Source organism: Symphalangus syndactylus, chromosome 22 (genome assembly GCF_028878055.3).
Source record: "Symphalangus syndactylus isolate Jambi chromosome 22, NHGRI_mSymSyn1-v2.1_pri, whole genome shotgun sequence".
NCBI classification, from domain to species: domain Eukaryota; kingdom Metazoa; phylum Chordata; class Mammalia; order Primates; family Hylobatidae; genus Symphalangus; species Symphalangus syndactylus.
In genome coordinates this window covers 59,196,363-59,214,150 of record NC_072444.2, presented here as the reverse complement: position 1 = coordinate 59,214,150, position 17,788 = coordinate 59,196,363, and the positions used below count along the sequence as shown (strand labels likewise).

At 42.8% G+C, this 17,788-nt stretch overlaps 1 protein-coding gene across 10 annotated transcripts in view; it reads right to left on the bottom strand.

Annotated features, from left to right (window-relative positions):
- MGAT5 (alpha-1,6-mannosylglycoprotein 6-beta-N-acetylglucosaminyltransferase) overlaps positions 1-17,788 on the bottom strand; it is a 324,876-nt gene that overhangs the window by 38,485 nt on the left and 268,603 nt on the right. For all 10 annotated transcript variants that reach the window (XM_055261073.2, XM_055261074.2, XM_063631000.1 and 7 more), the window contains 2 exons: positions 14,228-14,377; positions 4,400-4,546 (listed from right to left, as the gene is read on the bottom strand). In XM_055261073.2, coding sequence (XP_055117048.1) covers positions 4,400-4,546; positions 14,228-14,377 — 297 coding nt within the window. The remainder of the gene's footprint in view (positions 1-4,399; positions 4,547-14,227; positions 14,378-17,788) is intronic.

The following is a 17,788-nucleotide window of genomic DNA, read 5'->3' as shown; positions in this document are numbered from 1 at the left end:
AAAGACTGAATTGGCACAGATCAGAGGAGACTAAGGAGACACGACTATTGAATGCAATGTGGGTACCGAATTGGATCCAGGAACAGAAAAAGGATCTTGGTGGAAAAACTGGTGAAGTCCAAATAAAGTCTGTAGTTTAGATAATACTATGGTACCAATGTTAATTTCTTGGTTTTGACCACTGTACTGTAGTTTTGTAGAAGCTGCCATAAGAAGAAGCTAGATGAAGGGTATGCCTGAACTCCGTATTATTTTTGCAATTTTTCTTTACCAGTAAAATTATTTCAAAGTAAAAAGTAAATTCTAGCAAGTCTACTTGTAGGTACATCCCCCAAAGTATTGAAAGCAGAGACTCAAAATACTTGTATACCAATGTTCATAGTAGCATTACAATGGGCAAAAGGTGAAAACAACCCGAATGTCCATCAACAAATGAATAAACAAAATGATTTATATGTATATTCAATGGAATATTCAGCCTTAAAAAAGTAGTGTGTATATATTCATAAAAAGGAATAAAATATATATATTTTCATAGAAAGGAGTGACATAGGCCAGGCATGGTGACTCATGCCTGTAATCCCAGCACTTTGGGAGGTTTAGCTGGGGGGATCACTTGAGCCCAGGAGTTGGAGACCAGACTGAGCAACATAGTAAGACCTTTGCCTCTGAAAAAAAAGAAAAATTAATTTGCTGGGTTGTGGTGGGGTGTGTCTGTAATCCCAAGCTACCTGGAAGGGTCGCTTTAGTCCAGGAGTTCAAGACCAGCCCAGTTAATACAGTGAGATCCCATCTCTACCAAATATAAAAAGAGTAGCCAGGTGTCGTGGCACACACCTGTAGTCCCAGCTACTCAGGAGGCTGAGGAAGAAGGATCACTTGAGCCCAGGAGTTTGAGACTGCAGTGAGCCATGATCACACCATTGCACTCCTCCAGCCTGGGTGACAGAGCAAGACCCTGTCTCCAAAAAAATAAAAAGGAAGGAATAAGATTCTGAAACACGCTACAACATGAACAAACCTTGAAAACATGCTAAGTTAGTGAGCCAGACACAAAAGGACAGACACTATATGGTTCCACTTATATGCGGTACCTAGAATAGGCAAATTCACAGAGACACAAAGTAGAAGAGAGGTTTACCAGGGATTGAGGAGTGGGGAGAATGGGGAGTTAGTGTTTAACGGGTGCAGAATTTCCGTTTAGAATGATGAACAAGTTCTGGAAATGGATAGTGGTGATGGTTGCACAATATTGCAAATATGCTTAATGCCATTGAATTGTACACTTAAAAATGGTTAACAATTTTAACCATAAATGGTAAGTTTTATGTTGTATATACTTTATCTCAAAATGTTAAACAAACATGGAAAATTACAAATAATATCTACAATTTGGGCAGAAGTAGAACTTTAGAGATTTCCTAGACCTAATTTCAAACGTACAGGTGATTTCGGCATAAAAACAGACATACAGACCAATGGAACAGAACAGAGAAACCAGAAAAGAACTGATTCCCAACAAGGCTGACAAGAATACACAATGGAGAAGGAGAGTGTCATCAACAAATAATATTTGGAAAACTTGATTTCCACATGCATAAGAATGAAATCAAATCTTTATCTCACACTGTCTACAAAAATGAATTCAAAATTGATTAGACTTCAATATAAGACCTGAAACAGCACAACTATGAGGAAAAAAAATAGTGCAAAAGCTTCTTGACACTAGTCTGGGCAATGATGTTTGGGTATGATATTAAAAGCACAGGCAACAAAAGCAAAAACAGGCAACTGAGATTGCATCAAACTAAAGACCTGCACAGTAAACAATCAATAGAGTGAAAAGGCAACCTATGGAACAGGAGAGAATATTTGCAAACCACATATTTAATAAGCGGTTAATTCCCAAGTATATAAGGAACTCCTATAACTCAACTGCGAAAAAACCCAACCAACCAAATTAAAATATAGGCAAATAACCTGAAGACATTTCTCAAAAGAAGACATACACAAGGCAAACAAACATACGAAAAGGTGCTCAACATCATTCATCAGGGAGATGCACATCAAAACCACAAGGACATAGCACCTCATGCTTGTTAAAATGGCTTTTATCAAAAAGACAAAAGGTAACAAGTGTCTGGCAAGAATGTGGTAAAAAGGGAACCTTGGTACCCTGCTGGTGAAAATGTAATGTGCTACAGCCATAAATGAAAAAGAAAATGGAGGTTCCTCAAAAAATAATAGAACTCCACATAATCCAGCAATCCCACTGCTGGGTATATATCCAAAGCAATTAAAATCAGTACGTTAAAGCAGTATCTGCACTCCCATATACACTGCAGCATTATTCATAATAGCCAAGATATGGAAACAAACTAAGTGGCCTTCAGTGGATGAATACATAAGCAAATTATGTGTATATGAAATATTTAGCCTGCAAAAGAAGGAAATCCCATCACTGGTGGCAACATGGATGAATGTGGAAAATATTATGCTAAGTAAAATAAGCCAGGCACAGAAGGAAAATTCTGCATGATCCCACATGCAGACCAGCCTAGTTGAACTCACAATTCAACTCACAGTAAAATGGTTGAACTCACAGAGCAGAGAATACATTCGTGATTCCCAGAGACTGGTGCATGGGGATATGGGGAGATGTTGGTCAAAGTCTCAGTTATACAAGTTGATTAAGTTCTGGAGAGCTAGTGTGCAGCATTATGACCATAGTTAACAATACTGTATTGCATACTTGAAATTTGCCAAAAAAGGAGATCTTAAGTGTTTTTACCATGAAAAAAATATCTATTTAGTATGTAAGGTGATGGATTAGTTTGATTGTAATGACTATTTCACAATGTGTATATTTATCAAAACATCAAGGTGTACACCTTAAGTATATTTTTTGTCAAAAATAAACAAAAAACCCGAGGGATGATTTACTAGTTTCTTTTCCACCCCAAATGCCAAAGTTTCAAAGAAGTCAGTCACATGCTAAAGCAGAGATTCCTAAACTGAGATATTTTCACTGCTGGGCAGCATCTTTTTAAACTTTTCAAAAGAATAGGTTCATGGCAGACTGAATGTCCCTGGTCTCTGTGTCCTAGCACTTCCTACAGCACCTAGCACACAGATGTACATTAAGTATTGCTGAGTTATAAATGAACAAACTGATCTCTTAATACAAAACCACTCCCCAAATGAAGAATTCAAATTTATTATTCTAGCAGAAGGAAAAAAAAAAAACCACACACACACACACACACACACACACGCGTGCATAACCCTTGTCAAAGGTTATCTGGGCCACAGATTAACCTTTTATAGATAAACAGAGATCTCATTGATCTTCTATCTCCTTTGGCCATTTCACCAATGACAGGAAGGGTCAGAGAAAAATAACTCTCCAAATAATCAGTTCTATAAATTGTCAAGGTTTCTGACTGATCAATAAAAAATAACCATTGAAAATGCATCTTATATACTATTTGGGAGAGAAAATGACTCAGAAGGGTTTAAAAGTAGAATTGAAAAATGTATGTTTTATAAACTGTCCTTCTACATTGATATGCCACGGGAGGGATGCTAATCAATGTAATCCCCCAGTCAAAGGCCCTGAATGACAAGGATGCTGCTATGACTTCCCTTCATAAGCTGCCTGCAGAGCCACTTACTACTAACTACATAGAAATAATCAGAAAATCAATCTTATGGTTTCTTGCACACACCACTTTCTGACCAGATGCAGAAACACCCAGCTTGATCACTCATACGTAGCTGTAAAAGACTTTTGTTTATTGCCCTAAATCAAATCCAACTACCCTCAATGGTGATTCATCACACACTGCAGATTTTCAACAGGATCTCTGAAGACAATTCAAATGAGGCTTCTGTAAATGGTTCTAGCAATGGCAGGATTACTTCTTGGGATGGTGGGTGAAAAAAAATCAGTCACATTACTTCAATTATCCAAGATACATGTGGTATCTTGATGCTGATGGCTCTTTGAAAACTCCCACAGCCCACTTTTTATTCTCCAAAGCCCATCATGGGCAGCAGATTCTTCACAAATATCTGCTAACCAGTTGATCTCACTCCCTAAACTTCAAACATTCAGGAAACCAGAGTTCATCTACAATCAGAGGCTAGAATGTCTGAGTTTACAATAAGCTGAAGTGGGGGTAGAGTGTCAAGATCCCTTACTTGGTGAAGGCAGAAGTAGATTCAAATCCTGCCCCTAACTCGCAAAGTGATGTGATCAGGTCATTTGTCTCTCTGAGCCTCTACACCCTCACCCTCCCACCCAACCATGTTAAATGAAGTTAATACCTACATTAGCACTCAATAAATAGCTATTATTCATATTATTCAAAGTGGAATAATTTTGATAGATGCTTACCTCTCTCAGAGTTGGCTTGCCAATGAAAAAGTCTGTGTTTTTGCTGCTTTTGGGTGGGTTGAACTTGGGATTCAGAAAAGCACATCCATTTGCAATAGCCTCCAGGGGAGCTGGGCCCTCGTAAGGGAACCCAAGTCCAACAAACAACTGTAAGACAGAAAACCACACAGCATATGAACACATCAGGCAGGACCATCAGGCAGGATGGGCATTCCCGGCTTGCAGGCGGCGATTCTGTGGCCCATTCCCGTGTGGACACCTCACTTTGGAAGGCTCCCAGGCCCTGGGGGGTGGGGCAGAGAGAATTCAGCTTACACCAGGATCTGAAAAACTATGAACTTTTAAAGTCTCCACAAAGCTACTCAACTCACTATGCTCTCCTCCACCAAGGAAGTAAAAAATTAAGTGTCTAGTGGTATCCACGGGGTAGGCAGGATGGATTATTAGAAGAAAAACAACCACCACCACCAAGACCCAACAATAATCCTTCTGTAACTCACCAGGAGACATGACTGGAAAAACACTTGCTTAACTACACAGAAGGTTTCTTCATTGAACCAAAGAAACAACAGGCCCTTTCAGGAATGCTGGGCGGAGAGACAGAAAGGTCACTTGGAGGTTTGACTGCAGTTCAAACGGAACTGCTTTAAAATGATGGTAGGTCAGTAAACACAGGTTTTCATAATGGGGTTTACACTGGGGACACCAACATCTTGGTGTTGATTTTCCCCTCAGAGGGGAGAGAGGGTGCCATGTTGCTGAATCCGCAAGGCAGCTGCTTCCCTCTCCAGCAGGCAAACCATGTGCTTCCCCCAAGACAGACCATAGATGGCAGCAACAACTTGCTCTCAGTCCTCAGAGCAACCACAGCAGCTGGAAGCCACGATGACAAAGGGGACAAGCTGCAGTTCAGTGGTGCTGATTTCCTGGGTCCAAAAATGAAATAACTGCTCCCAGAAATGCCTCGGCACATACTGTCGCAGTAGGTGTACTTCACACTGCTGGAGCACTGCAGGTTGTTGATGGGCAGGGTCCAGGTCTGGGCTTGATGAAGCTGTGTCCTCTCTGCCCACATCAAAGAGCCTGTTCTGTTCCAGCCCCCAGGGGCACATTAAGTGAGAAAAGATAACTGGGCCCCAGGGCATCCTTTCCTTCTGCCATCACACAGAGCATCATCCAACCATAAGGCCAGGCATTGAGAATGAAGGAGATGGCTCAACTAGATTTAGCTGCAAGCTTGGTTCTCTTTTTCCCTCGGTCTTTTCACAGCAATCCCCTCCTTCTCACCAGCTTTCCTCTCTTAGCAGCTGCTCTAATTGAACGATCGTTTAGAAAGGTTCAGCTGGAGGGTGCCAGGCCCAAGCTGCCGGGCTGCATGTGTCAGGCCAACCCTGAGCACAGCCCATGGGTGACATACTGGAGAACCAGGTAGCTCCTGAATGAATTCTGGGGCAAAGCACTAACATCTCAGGTTTTCTGGACCTATTTACTTTTGTTTTGTACAGAATAGGGTACTCAATCTTTTCGGTTTTTTGAAAGAATAAATTTTCGTTTCCTGGAAACTGCGTGATCACAATGCCAGAGATGTCCACAGGGCAGGGAACTGGGAAGAAAAGAAGCTTTGCGAGGCCAGCAGAGCCCCTAATGCTGGCTGGGTCATTTCCCCCTTGGGCAGCAGAACCACCAGAGATCATGGGTGGAGGGGGGTGGTGGTGGTGGTGAGGAAAACATGGTAGGCAGGAGCCTGGAAGCTGTAGGATGAACGGAAAGCTCTACTACCATTAGGAAGCTCCTGCTCTGCATCTTACTCTTATTAGATTGTCAGAGAGAACTTCTAACTATAGGGTGTGGCCTGGGCATGTGGCTCAGGGGTGGGGGAGATCTGACTGCTACAGATGAAATGGAAGGAAACAGTGGGATGTACTAGTCCCATGACACCCCAGCTTTATGGAATATGAAGAATCCAGGGTTGTTATCTACCAGACTTGTGATCTCTGATTTGCCCTCTCCTATCAGACTTTGGAGAGGATGTGCCGGCTCTCCAGTGGAAAACAAATGATCTCTGTCAGGCCGTGGTTGGGCATAAGATAGCACAGGGAGTCCAGATCCTTCTGATTGAGGAGAAAAGTGCCAGAAGACGCAGATCAGGATCTCTGCAGGTTTAGTCAGAGAACCCATAGTGCCTCCTGACCTCTGAAAATCAGGGCCTGCCATGAAGTGTGGATACCTTCATCAACTCTAAATTTCAAAGAACAACTTTGGAGGAAATGCAAGCAGCACAATGTTTGTCTATTTAAATAGAAAATCTTGGGAAAAATTTAATTAGCTTCTTTAGACCAATCTGACCCCATTAATTAAAAGGATTTGAGGCTGTTGCTTAATGGACTTCAATGTGACCTAGGTTTAATTATATCTGAATAACAATATGAACCATCTCTTCTGCCCTGTGGGCACCAGAATATCTCAGTATACATAAAATAAAAACTTTATTAACTTTCCCAAAGCCTCATATGTTTAGAATGAAGCCTAAGCAAATACGATAATTTCCTGGCAATGAGTTTTTTTGTCACACAATTAGGATTGTAGGAAATACATTACGTGGAAACACCAAAATAACAGTTTTTTTTTGTCACTTCAGTCAATAAGCAATTTTTTTTTTGCTTCCTGTGTGCTTATTACCTGTGACATTACAATGGAGATGTATTAAGGTCAAACAGCACATATGAGGTTTGAATGAAAACACAACAGGCAGAGAGAGTTCATCGCCACCAAACAGCACTCTGTAAACTTCCTTGTACTTATGGTCTTGCCACACATTGGCACCTTAACCACATTGAATTGCTTTTCCCCTAATCTCCTGCTATTCTGCCTACTTACCGATTTCCTTAGCAAGGAGGCAAGAGACACACTGCAAGAATGCACGTAAGTGCCAAGGCTTAACTCTGCTGGAGAAAACTGGCCATATTTTATTTATACTTCGCCTGGCCTTCAGAAGCCCAGAATCTAATGAGGATATTCCAGATGACAAAATATCTCCATGGCTGCAACTCCAGCTCCATCAGTGAGTATTTCTACACAGAGGGATTGTGGGATCTAGGATTAAATTTTTGAACTAATGCTAAGCAGAGAGAACAGATGAAGCACCATACGTTTTCTTCACAGTATAGGATTGGGATGTTCCAGTAAAACCACTCAGATTTTTCCCACTCTGTGAAAGAAGAAACAATTATTTTAAACTGCTAAGTGGAGTACTTAAAGAATCTTTTAAACATGGATAAAGGGGCTTCTTATCCATGGGCTTGGTCAGTTTCACTCTTGATGGGGAACATTGAGGATAATCATAAATAGGAAACACACAACACATACTTTCCTGGCCAGTTTTAATTAGCGAAGTTGGCATGGTGACTCTAGAAGGAAACTGAGCAATGAATCACCCCTGGTTCACCAAATGAATTGATGAATCCATTATTTGCACAAAGTGCCCAAAACAATGTGGTAATTAACAGTGCAGGTTCAGATTAGGCTTCAAGGTCTGGCTCTATCATTTCCCAGGTCAGTAACTGTGACACACTTCTAGGTGCTTCTGTCTACGGATTATTTAAGGCCCACTATAATCTATTCTATTTATAGGACCTTAGTCCAGGTAACAAGCTTGCTAAACCTCAGTCTTTTCATGTGTAAGATGGGTAAAACAATAGTGCTTTATTTCATGGGGTTGCTGTGAGGATTACATGAGGTAGTACATGGAAAGGATTCATTCCAAGTCTTGGCACTTAGTAAGTGCTGGATAATCAGTCACTCAAGTTCAAATCCATATGTAACTTCACACAGCTGCATATCATGGCCTTGTATCGTTCAGACGGAGTTTAGGTGTGCAGGAGTTATGTTTGTGGGTTTTTACAAGATGTTCAGCATCTGCATGTATATTTATGAGTTCTCATTGTTTCATAAAGTATCTGTACTAAAAAAGGGGCAGGGATATTCATCAGAAGAGAAAGATAAGAGATGATATGGTTTACAGTGACTGCCACTTAAGCCAGTCCCACGAGTCACATGCAATTATTGCTAAGCTTTGCTTGTTTATTTTTATACAATGACTGGGAATCATTATATTAATGTTTCTGGTAATAGGCATCCCTTTTATATCTTAAAAATAGCCCAGACAAGGGATGGGTATGAAGAAAACAATTTTTCCAAAATGTGATGCTTTCATGTAGCCCAAAGGGTCCCTCTCTGGCCATCTGCCTTCTTTCAGGTACCTGATGCTTAAGGAAGGGAAAAACAGTGGCCAGACTCTCTTCCATCCAGGCTGGCTCTATCCTCCCAAGGGCTCCACAAGCCCCTGACTCACGTGACCTGAAGACTCTCTAGGGAAGAGCTGGAAGGGCCATGGAGGCCAAGAAAAGAAGACTCACCAAGCATGTTTATATGCCCAAAGCAGACTTTTGTCAGAGTCTGCTGCTAAACCAAAGACTACTTCCTGAAGACCAGCTGGCTGATTATGCCCAGCTACCTAAATACCGTTTCAGAAACAAAGACCCAAACCACAAACAACAGCATCAGGATAAAAAGTTCCCGAGTTTTGGTCATTTGAAAGCCCCAATATAAAATCAAATGCATTACAATTCACATTGTAAATTTATTAACTTGGAGATGGGGGAGTAAAAGAGTATTTGCATAAATTTAAACCTGTAGATGCTGAACATGTTCAGCTGGGCCAGCCTCAAGTGCTCCCCATTAAAAGTCCACTCAGGCTTCATCTCCTGGGAGGACCCTTTCCTGACCACGCCTCTCTCACCCAAATTCCACACCAGGACAACCCCTCAGCGGCCAACACGGGAGGCAGCAAAACAGGCTTATTCACGACTGGAGCCTCAGTGGCTGCTTCATTAAAATGGTACCGTTTATAACAGTACCAAGATCATTGGATTTTTGTGATGCAAAGAGAAAATACACAGAAAGGGCTTAGCACAGGGCCTAGTACATGGTACAGGGGAGAGATAATGGCTATTACTATTATGGTAAATCCCATAGGCAGGTGCATTGCAATAGCATGGAGGTGTTAAACTGTGACTGACAGTGGCTCCTGTCCTCTGAATGGGACTGCCCCATCCACTACATTGATTTCACAAGTCACAGAACCACATTTTACACAACTGAACCGTTGGCCCCACTCAGCATGACAGTGAAGTTTTATGCTGGTCTCATTATTTCATATTATGACTAGTTCTACCTGTGTACTTTCCACATTGTTACAGTTACCTGCTTTCCTCCTCCAGCATACCTGTATGCTCCTTGTGGGCAAAACTGCTTGAGTCATCACTGTCTCTAGAATGGCTAGACTAAGGCCTAGAATATATCTAGTACTTAATATTATACTTACTTGCTGAATAAAAGAATAAATACTGTGAGACTGGATCTTTCACGCAATCCAGTGTCTCTGTGCACAGAGGTTGAACGTGTTGTATTTATTTGAGTGTAGGGATGCACTTTTGCTCTGAAAGTCAGACAGGTTACTGACTCATACCTCTGTACACTCTTCAGTCTACATACATGTGTAGATAAGGGGGAGGGAAGGAGGCATGGATGTGTTCACACAATTTTTTCCCCATCTAGATGGCATGGGAATGACTTGAAGTATGCTCACTAGGATGAAACCTGCTTCAATTGGCTGCCTGAGGGCAAATGGGACCCAGTATCTGTAACAGAAACAGAAGAAGGACTGCTCCTCCTAAGGAAGCAAGCTCTTGGGCTATCACTCACAGGGCCTGGAGGTGGAGGCAACATCACAGACAGGCAGGCATGGGGTATCAGAAGGGTAGTGTCCCTAGCTGGGGAGATCTAAGAGATCTAGGTGCAGGGTATATGAGAACAGGAAGAAATCTCAGAGATCCCAGTTGGTCAGTGTGTTTCATTTTGACTCCTTCTTTCATTCTTTATACAATCATCTAAATGCCTTTTATAAGCCAGGCACTGTGAATGCACCTGTGGATAGAACAAGAAAAGGCCCTCTGCCCTCATGCAGCTGCATGAGAGTCTGCTGCCTCAAGCCCTGGGTTTTTCAGACAGTCTTTTTTAAAGACAGGGTCTCCCTCTGTCACTCAGGTTGGAGTGGAGGTGTCCTTGGCTCACCACAACCTCAGCCTTCTGGACTCAAGTGATCCTCCCATTTCAGCTTCCTGAAAATCTAGAACTACAGGTAAATGCCACCACGCACAGCTATTTTTTTTTTTTTTTGGTATTTTTTGTAGAAATGGGGTTTTGCCATGTTGCCCAGGCTGGTCTTGAACTCCTCGGCTCAAGCAATTTGCCCGCCTCAGCCTCTCCCAAAGTGCTAAGATTACAGGTGTGAGCTACTGCACCGCACCTGCCTCAGACAGGTTTTGTGAGCACATCCAAGCTCAGTAAGAAGAGACATAGTTGGTGCGGGGCAGGGTGGCACAGTCAGTCAAGAGGATAAGATGAGTCAGAGGGAGCACTGCATATTTGCCAGGCCTGCCCAGGTTCCTAGGTGAGTCCCACAGGTATGCTGATAAGCTGACATGATGGGGAAACAGTACTGTCATGACCCAGCCAAGTCTTGGAGAGGTGAATGAGTGGAGGTCTGGGTACAGAAGGGGTACAGCAACAGTATGTGCAGAAGCCGTAGCTTTGCCTTGTTTTCTTCCCCACAGCCAGAATTTGTTTTCAACTGTGGAAAGGACGGTACTGGTCCAGCTCACAAAGCACTCAGTGAGTTGCAGATGCAAATGCACTATTCAGTATCACATATGAAACAGGGAAGACTGGGGGAGGTGGACATGAAGAGGTCAAAACCAGGAAGATGAAGAAATAAGCCACTTTAAAAGAGATGGAGATTTAAGCCAAAAATAAAAACATGCCACCCTAGTGAGTCCTGGCTTAAACTGCACTCCTGGGGTTTGCTGGACTGAATGACTCGGCTGTGGTCCTGTGATAAATAATTCATTCATCCAAACTTATACCCCAATTAGAAGGGTCTGCTAGATTCCAAAAACTTCCTGGCTCTTTTAGTCCCATTATTAGTGTTATATTGATTTCCTTCCACCTTCACAGGTTCCCTGAAGCAAGAGGCTACTAATGACGCCTGCAGCCCTAATGGCATGCCTGGACAAAATTCTGCTGAGCAGAGGGTTTCCTAAGCTTGGTGCAGAGATTCAAAGATGCCTTGTAATGAAAAATAATGAGTCAGAAGCTGATCAAGCATCAATCATCTCTCTATGTCTCTAACTCTCTTGAGGAGATCAGCCCTGCTTCTTTCGCCAGTAAGGAGTCCAAGAAGTGTGTGAATCCCATTCATGCTGCAGACATTTACTTCTCGGCAACTCCAGTTCCCCATTTCCAATGTGGATTAGAATAAATCGCTTTTAAATTCCTCATAGACAGAGAGAAAGGAGTCAGAGACAGAAAGGGTTATAGATGGAAAGCCTGACTGTTCTTTCATGTCATTATTTCAAAGCCAAAGGTTCATTCATTTTGGAGCCTGTGGCTGTGTGCCGCGTGTGAGGGGAGTCTCAGCAATACGCTGCCCCATCCTTGTCATATTTGCCAAATGTCTGAGCCATGATTCCACTCAGAGTATTTTAATATACTCTACTCAAGGAGCAGGCAATAGGTAATGGGATCAGTGACATCCTCTACACGGGTCCCAGTTTTTCAAGGATGAACATACACCCCTCGTGCTCTTTAACTCAGGCTGCAATCCTTGCTCATTAGACAAGCTTGGACATCTTGGCCTGGGCCTTCCTTGCCTCTTTTCTTGTCCTCCCCTGGACATCAGTGATCTCCGTTTTGGCCTATTTCCTAGTCTCTGACAGGGTAATGGATGGTAGGTAAGTAAGGGTTCTTTTAAAATTCGCGAAGCTGAGAGAGACATTCATGAGGTTGGGTTAATAAAATTGTGTGAGACGGTAATGACACGCTGCTGAAAACCAGCTCTGCCAAGTGTTTTTTAAAGGAGCTTGAGCTCTTTCCACAATCTGATGTGGAGAAAAGTAAAATGAGGCAAATGGCAAAAATAGCATTGCCATTAAAGGGCCCAGACATTCTGATGATTCTAAAATGTCGGCCTAAGACAGAAGGTGATGGAAAGCAAATAGTGAGAACTAGACAACACACTTCACTCCTGGATAACCAAGAACAGTCATCAGACTACAGATGACCTTGGAAGGAAATAAAATCTTAAAACAAACGAGGTCTTTGGCCAATAAGCTAAAGAATTTGTCAAATTATTTTATTTGTGGCATCATACAAATGCCTTGGACACAGAAAGGATCAAATGCATTTACAGATGGAGAAACTGAGGCAAAGAGGAGATATACATTCTTTTGGCTAGTGGATGTCCACTAAGCATTCTTAAGTTTGAGTGTTTATAAGGACAGTACATCAAGGGGCTAGCCGAGCTTTAATTTGCAATTTAAAAAATCATGAGTTAGGGCCACCTCCAAGACTTGACCCCGGTTTACTGTGGGCAAGCCAAAACTCTCTAGCCTATCTCCTCATGTTCAAAATAAAGTTAACAATAATACCTGCTCTATCTACCTCTTAAGGCTGTTGTGAGAATCAAAGAGGGTAGCATATGTGAATACACTTTTTATAAATGAAGTATCACATAATGATTAGACAATCGAGATTATGCCAAGAAGTCCACCTGCTCAACCTCTCTCCCCTACCTTGAACATGAAAACAAAGTGAGCCAGAGACGAGAGCTGAGAAATCCACTACTGACAATAAGCTTCCTTGTGCTTAGGACATACCACGAGAGAGATCCATGTGCCTTCTTCACACTTGCATCCCTTGTACAACACCTAGCACATTGCAGCTACTCAATAAATATTTGTGAAATTCATAAATAAAAACTTATTAATAAACCTGAGGGAGTTTATCTAATACATTGAAATGCCAGCCAACCCTTCAAGGCCAAACTCTGGTTTCTTCACAAGTTCCTGAACTTCATTTGGTACTTCCATGGCAGCATTGCAGAAAAAACACAGACCACTGGGTGGACTTCCCTACAGTGTCAAAGCAACAGGTCATCACGCTACTGCTGAGCAAAATGATCCTCAGGGGCTTGCCCAGCTACCTCCACCACATGGTCTGAACTCTGCCTCCATCTGTGCCAATCAGACCCTCACATCCCCTCATCCAATTTTACCTCCACTATTTTTCAACACTTAGACTAGCTGGGTTGGCTTCTAGCTCTTTTCTGAATACGCCACCTCCACCTCCACCACCTGACTTTAACTCCTGTCTTGCCCACATGCCAGGTGTGTCTACACGCCATCCATCTTTCATCTCTTGCATCTCTCCTGATGCTTGCTCTGCTTCCCGAGCCCACAGGGACTTTGCCCTCATCTGAACTTCTTCACTGTCCAATGCGTACTTGGTGAACAAGGAGGTATGAGGAAAAGCTGGTTGGGAAACCCACTCCTTGAACAGTGATGATTGGGTTGGGGGCAGAGTTCAGCACCCCTGGCTTACTATGAAAGCTGCTGCTCTATTAGAAGATCTGTCCTTCCAGGCAGGGTGTTACCTTTTCCATTTGCAGCCTTATCCTTAGCCCCTTGCTTGACACCTAACACTGAGTAGGTCCTTAGTAAATACGATTTTTGAATAAATCAATGAACAAAACTGTAGCAATCTCATTCCGCAATTCACTAACTTTTCAGCTGCCATTGGTCTAGCAAACTGCTGCCCCAAAATAGCCACAAGAGTTTATTGCAGCACTGAAAAACAAGCATGAAATATTCTGATCCCATTTTCACAGCCAATGGCAATAACCCGAACACCACATCCCTGGTGAATTTTTACCTTGGTTTCTCGAAGAAGAAACTGCAGGTCCCGTCCACTGAGGATACCATGGTTTTTCACGTAACTGGGAATATTCTTTGTGCTGGAGCCATAAACAGTTGCATGCACTTCCATGTATGTGTGAATAATGTCCAAGTAGATCTTCTTATTCTAAAGAAGAGAACAAGCAGACGACATTTGTCTTTGTCTTTCATTTGCATAACAACTTGTGTCATGGACTAGAACTTCTAAGACTAGAGGCCACAGACAGTTCTTAATATGGAGGTCACAGGAATGTGGCAATCAAACTGCTGAAATTTCTTTGAAAAGTTATCTGGCTGGACTTTGAGGACATAAACAGTCATATGGCCATTGTATAATTTTTTAAGAAGAAATACATTATATGGCAACATATTACTGAATACCAACTGTATAATTTTGCAAGAAGAAATACATTATATAGCCAACTGTTTTGAAATATCATCCTTGCTTTGGAAATTACCACAGACCTAACAGTTGCTTTTGGCTCTTCCTACCTCTAGGAGAGGAAGTTTGGGGAAGGACAGCCGGGGAAGGCAGTCAGTTGGACTGGAATATTTACCCAGGGATGCTAAGCTGTCCCAGAGGAATACAAACATCCCCAGCTCTTGCCAATGTCTCTAGTGATGATTAACTCATGTTGTCAGAACTGGATCCCACCTAATTCGGGATCATGGGAAGATGAGAGTTTCTCACAGCTGGGGAGATAATGAGAATACTCAGGTAGATAAAGATAGAAAAAGAGAATAAATGTAAATTTTTATGAGCCCTGAAACATTCAAGAGTAATTTTACTTATACTATTAGAAGTACAACCAAACCCCTTTTCTTGTATTTGCAGGCACTGAATTTTGAGGCACATTTTCTAAATCAAAACCACCTGTGAAGCTGAAGCAAGTTCACCTTTTTTACCTCTGTGTTTCCCTGTGACTAAACTGTACAAGCTGGGGTTTGTGGGTTTTTCTTTTCCTTTTTTTGGGAAATTTTCAAAAAGTCAAGTTCTGTAATGTTTTCCAGTTGTATAAAAGTGGGACAAGGTTTCCTCATTCTAAGCCTGTTTTCAGACACTCCAGGCAAATCTAATAATAGCTGGTTTTGTGACTTAAGACCACAAAGGACACAGGGGTGTGGTATCAGCAGCCACAGAGTGCAGGGAAGCCTGGAGGCAGGCTCTAAATGAAGCGATTCATGATCTGGTCTCTGCCATTCACTGCCCTGGTGATATTGCAAAAGACCCTCAACTTCAGGGGAAACATTTCAAGGGATGTAGCAAAAGTCTTCACGACTGGGAAAACTGCACAGTCCACATTCTTCATTTCATGAACCAGGATGACTTTGTTTGCAATGAGCAAGACCACCCTTGCCACCCTAATGTATGAATAAAATGAACAGTGGGACTGAAAGTTTAATTCCATGCCATGTCTGGTATGGCCGCAAGATGCTGAATTCATTTCCTTAGAAATGTATACTTTTAAATTAGTACAGAAGCTTACACCTACCTGGCATATGTTAGTTTGAAGGGTTCTAGGATATGGTTCTTGTGCTAGATGTATCTGGTAACTCCTGCCCCCACCCACAGCTCCTGTTAAGTAGGCAGGGGGGCTCTGTTACCCTGCACCCACCGCTGGCTGCTAACCTGCCCATGGTGTGTCTGACCTGAGGGGACCCAATCCTAGGCTGGCCAGCAGCCCAGGAATGATGTAGCAGGCTCAGTAAAGCAAGAGGAGCCAACCAGATGCTCTCTTGGGAACTCAGAATCCTGTATACAGGGAGATTACTGCCAGATGGCCACTGGCTTTAGAGCAAAAAGGTCATTTGAGCATTGGAGTCTGGGCGATTACGAGCCAGATAACAAGTTCTGAGGAAGCTGGTTGCCAGTTTTGGCAGATGGGGTGGGAAAAGAACCAAGTAAGGGCTAAAGGAGAGGGGAAGACACAGACAGTCGGTAATAAGAGGGACCCAAGAGCGTGACTACAACCAAAACATCGCTACTGCAAGCATGACACAGAGAGAGAAAGAAAAAAAAAGAGGAGTAGAAGGAGAATAAGAAGGAAGGAGAGAGAAGAGAGTGGGAAAAGAAAGCAGAGAGACAGAGGAGAAAAAACTAGGGCTTGGAGCCGCTCTGGTTCTGATCCCACCCACGGTGGTTGCCTATCCTCAATTCCCCAGGTCCCTCTGGATCCTTACAATAAACGCAGCTCTTCCCAGACCCCACCCCATATTTTTACTTGAGTTTCCCTGTGTGGATTTCACTCATCTACAAGGAGGCCTCTCGGGACATCTTGCTGGCCTTAAAGCAGGAGTTGGGCGGTACAGGTGGGGACAGGCATCTCTCCTTTATGCAAAAGGAGGCATTTCGCCTAAAAAGCCAGCTGCCAACTAGTGAAGATGGGCCAAAGGCCCCTAGGCTATGTCTGTGGTGAGCTACAGGGCAGACCAGTAACTGGCCCATTTGGTTCCTGTCCTGGAGAAAAATATCCACTGTAGACAGACTCAAGATTAGGGTTCCCAGACTAAATGCCTGGGAAAGTAACAAGGTACTAGATTACATACGTATTGCCATTAAATCCCAGAAAATGCTGGGGTTTCTTGAAGTATAACGGGGGCAAGTTCGGGCAAATATAAAGAGGTATATGTAAAGACTAATAAAGTGTATGAACTTACTAACTTTTAGGCATGGTAAAATCCAAAACTAGAGATTACCTTCAGAAAGGATTTACCAATTTCACAAACATGAAAATCCCAACAGCTGATTAGAGGGAAAAATATGTTTTAAGCCTAACTTTAGCCTTTGACACTGATGTAACAATTAGGTACTTCTACCTCAGGTCTCTTGTTACCACTTGTAAGAGTTCTGAGTAGAATCCTGGTGAAGATGAACCACGCTGCCTATTCCAGGTAAAGGTGCCCCAGAAGCCTCTCATACCAAACTCCCAGCCAAGTACCTACACCAGATTTGCACCTGTGGTTCTGTCCCCTTCAGGCTCCACGGACACACACGTCGAATTAGTCACACAGTCCTGTATATTCTGCCTCCATAACATCAAATTGGTCTCCTCTTCTCCAGGGTGGAAGGGTCAGTTCTTGCCATCAAGGGGCTCAAAGGATCCCCTTCTGTCTTCATGGACACTCTTATCTTTTGTGTTTAAGATGCAGGATATTCAGGATTTTTAAAATTAAAGGTGTCCTTGTCTGCCTTTCCCCTACGCATGGGAAGCCTCAAAGTGGGGAGGGGGTTAGAGGTAAGAGACATTTTCCAGCATACACTCCCCCTTCCCTTCCTTACTTTGGTCATCCAGGCCCAGGGTGAAGGTGACCATAGGTGACCACCATAGACCTGGATGTCCCACTGATCTAAGAACCAGATCAAGATCACTTCTTAGAAAGCTTTCCTTCTCCAACTTAAGAGACTAAGGTCAAAGAAAATTATCTGCTCTAAAAACTTTATCACCAACAGATCTCTGGAGATGCAGTCAAAAAGGGCCTGCACTGAGTATCACATCACAGCATGCAACCACCTCTGTAGCCCAAAGGTTCCAGCTGA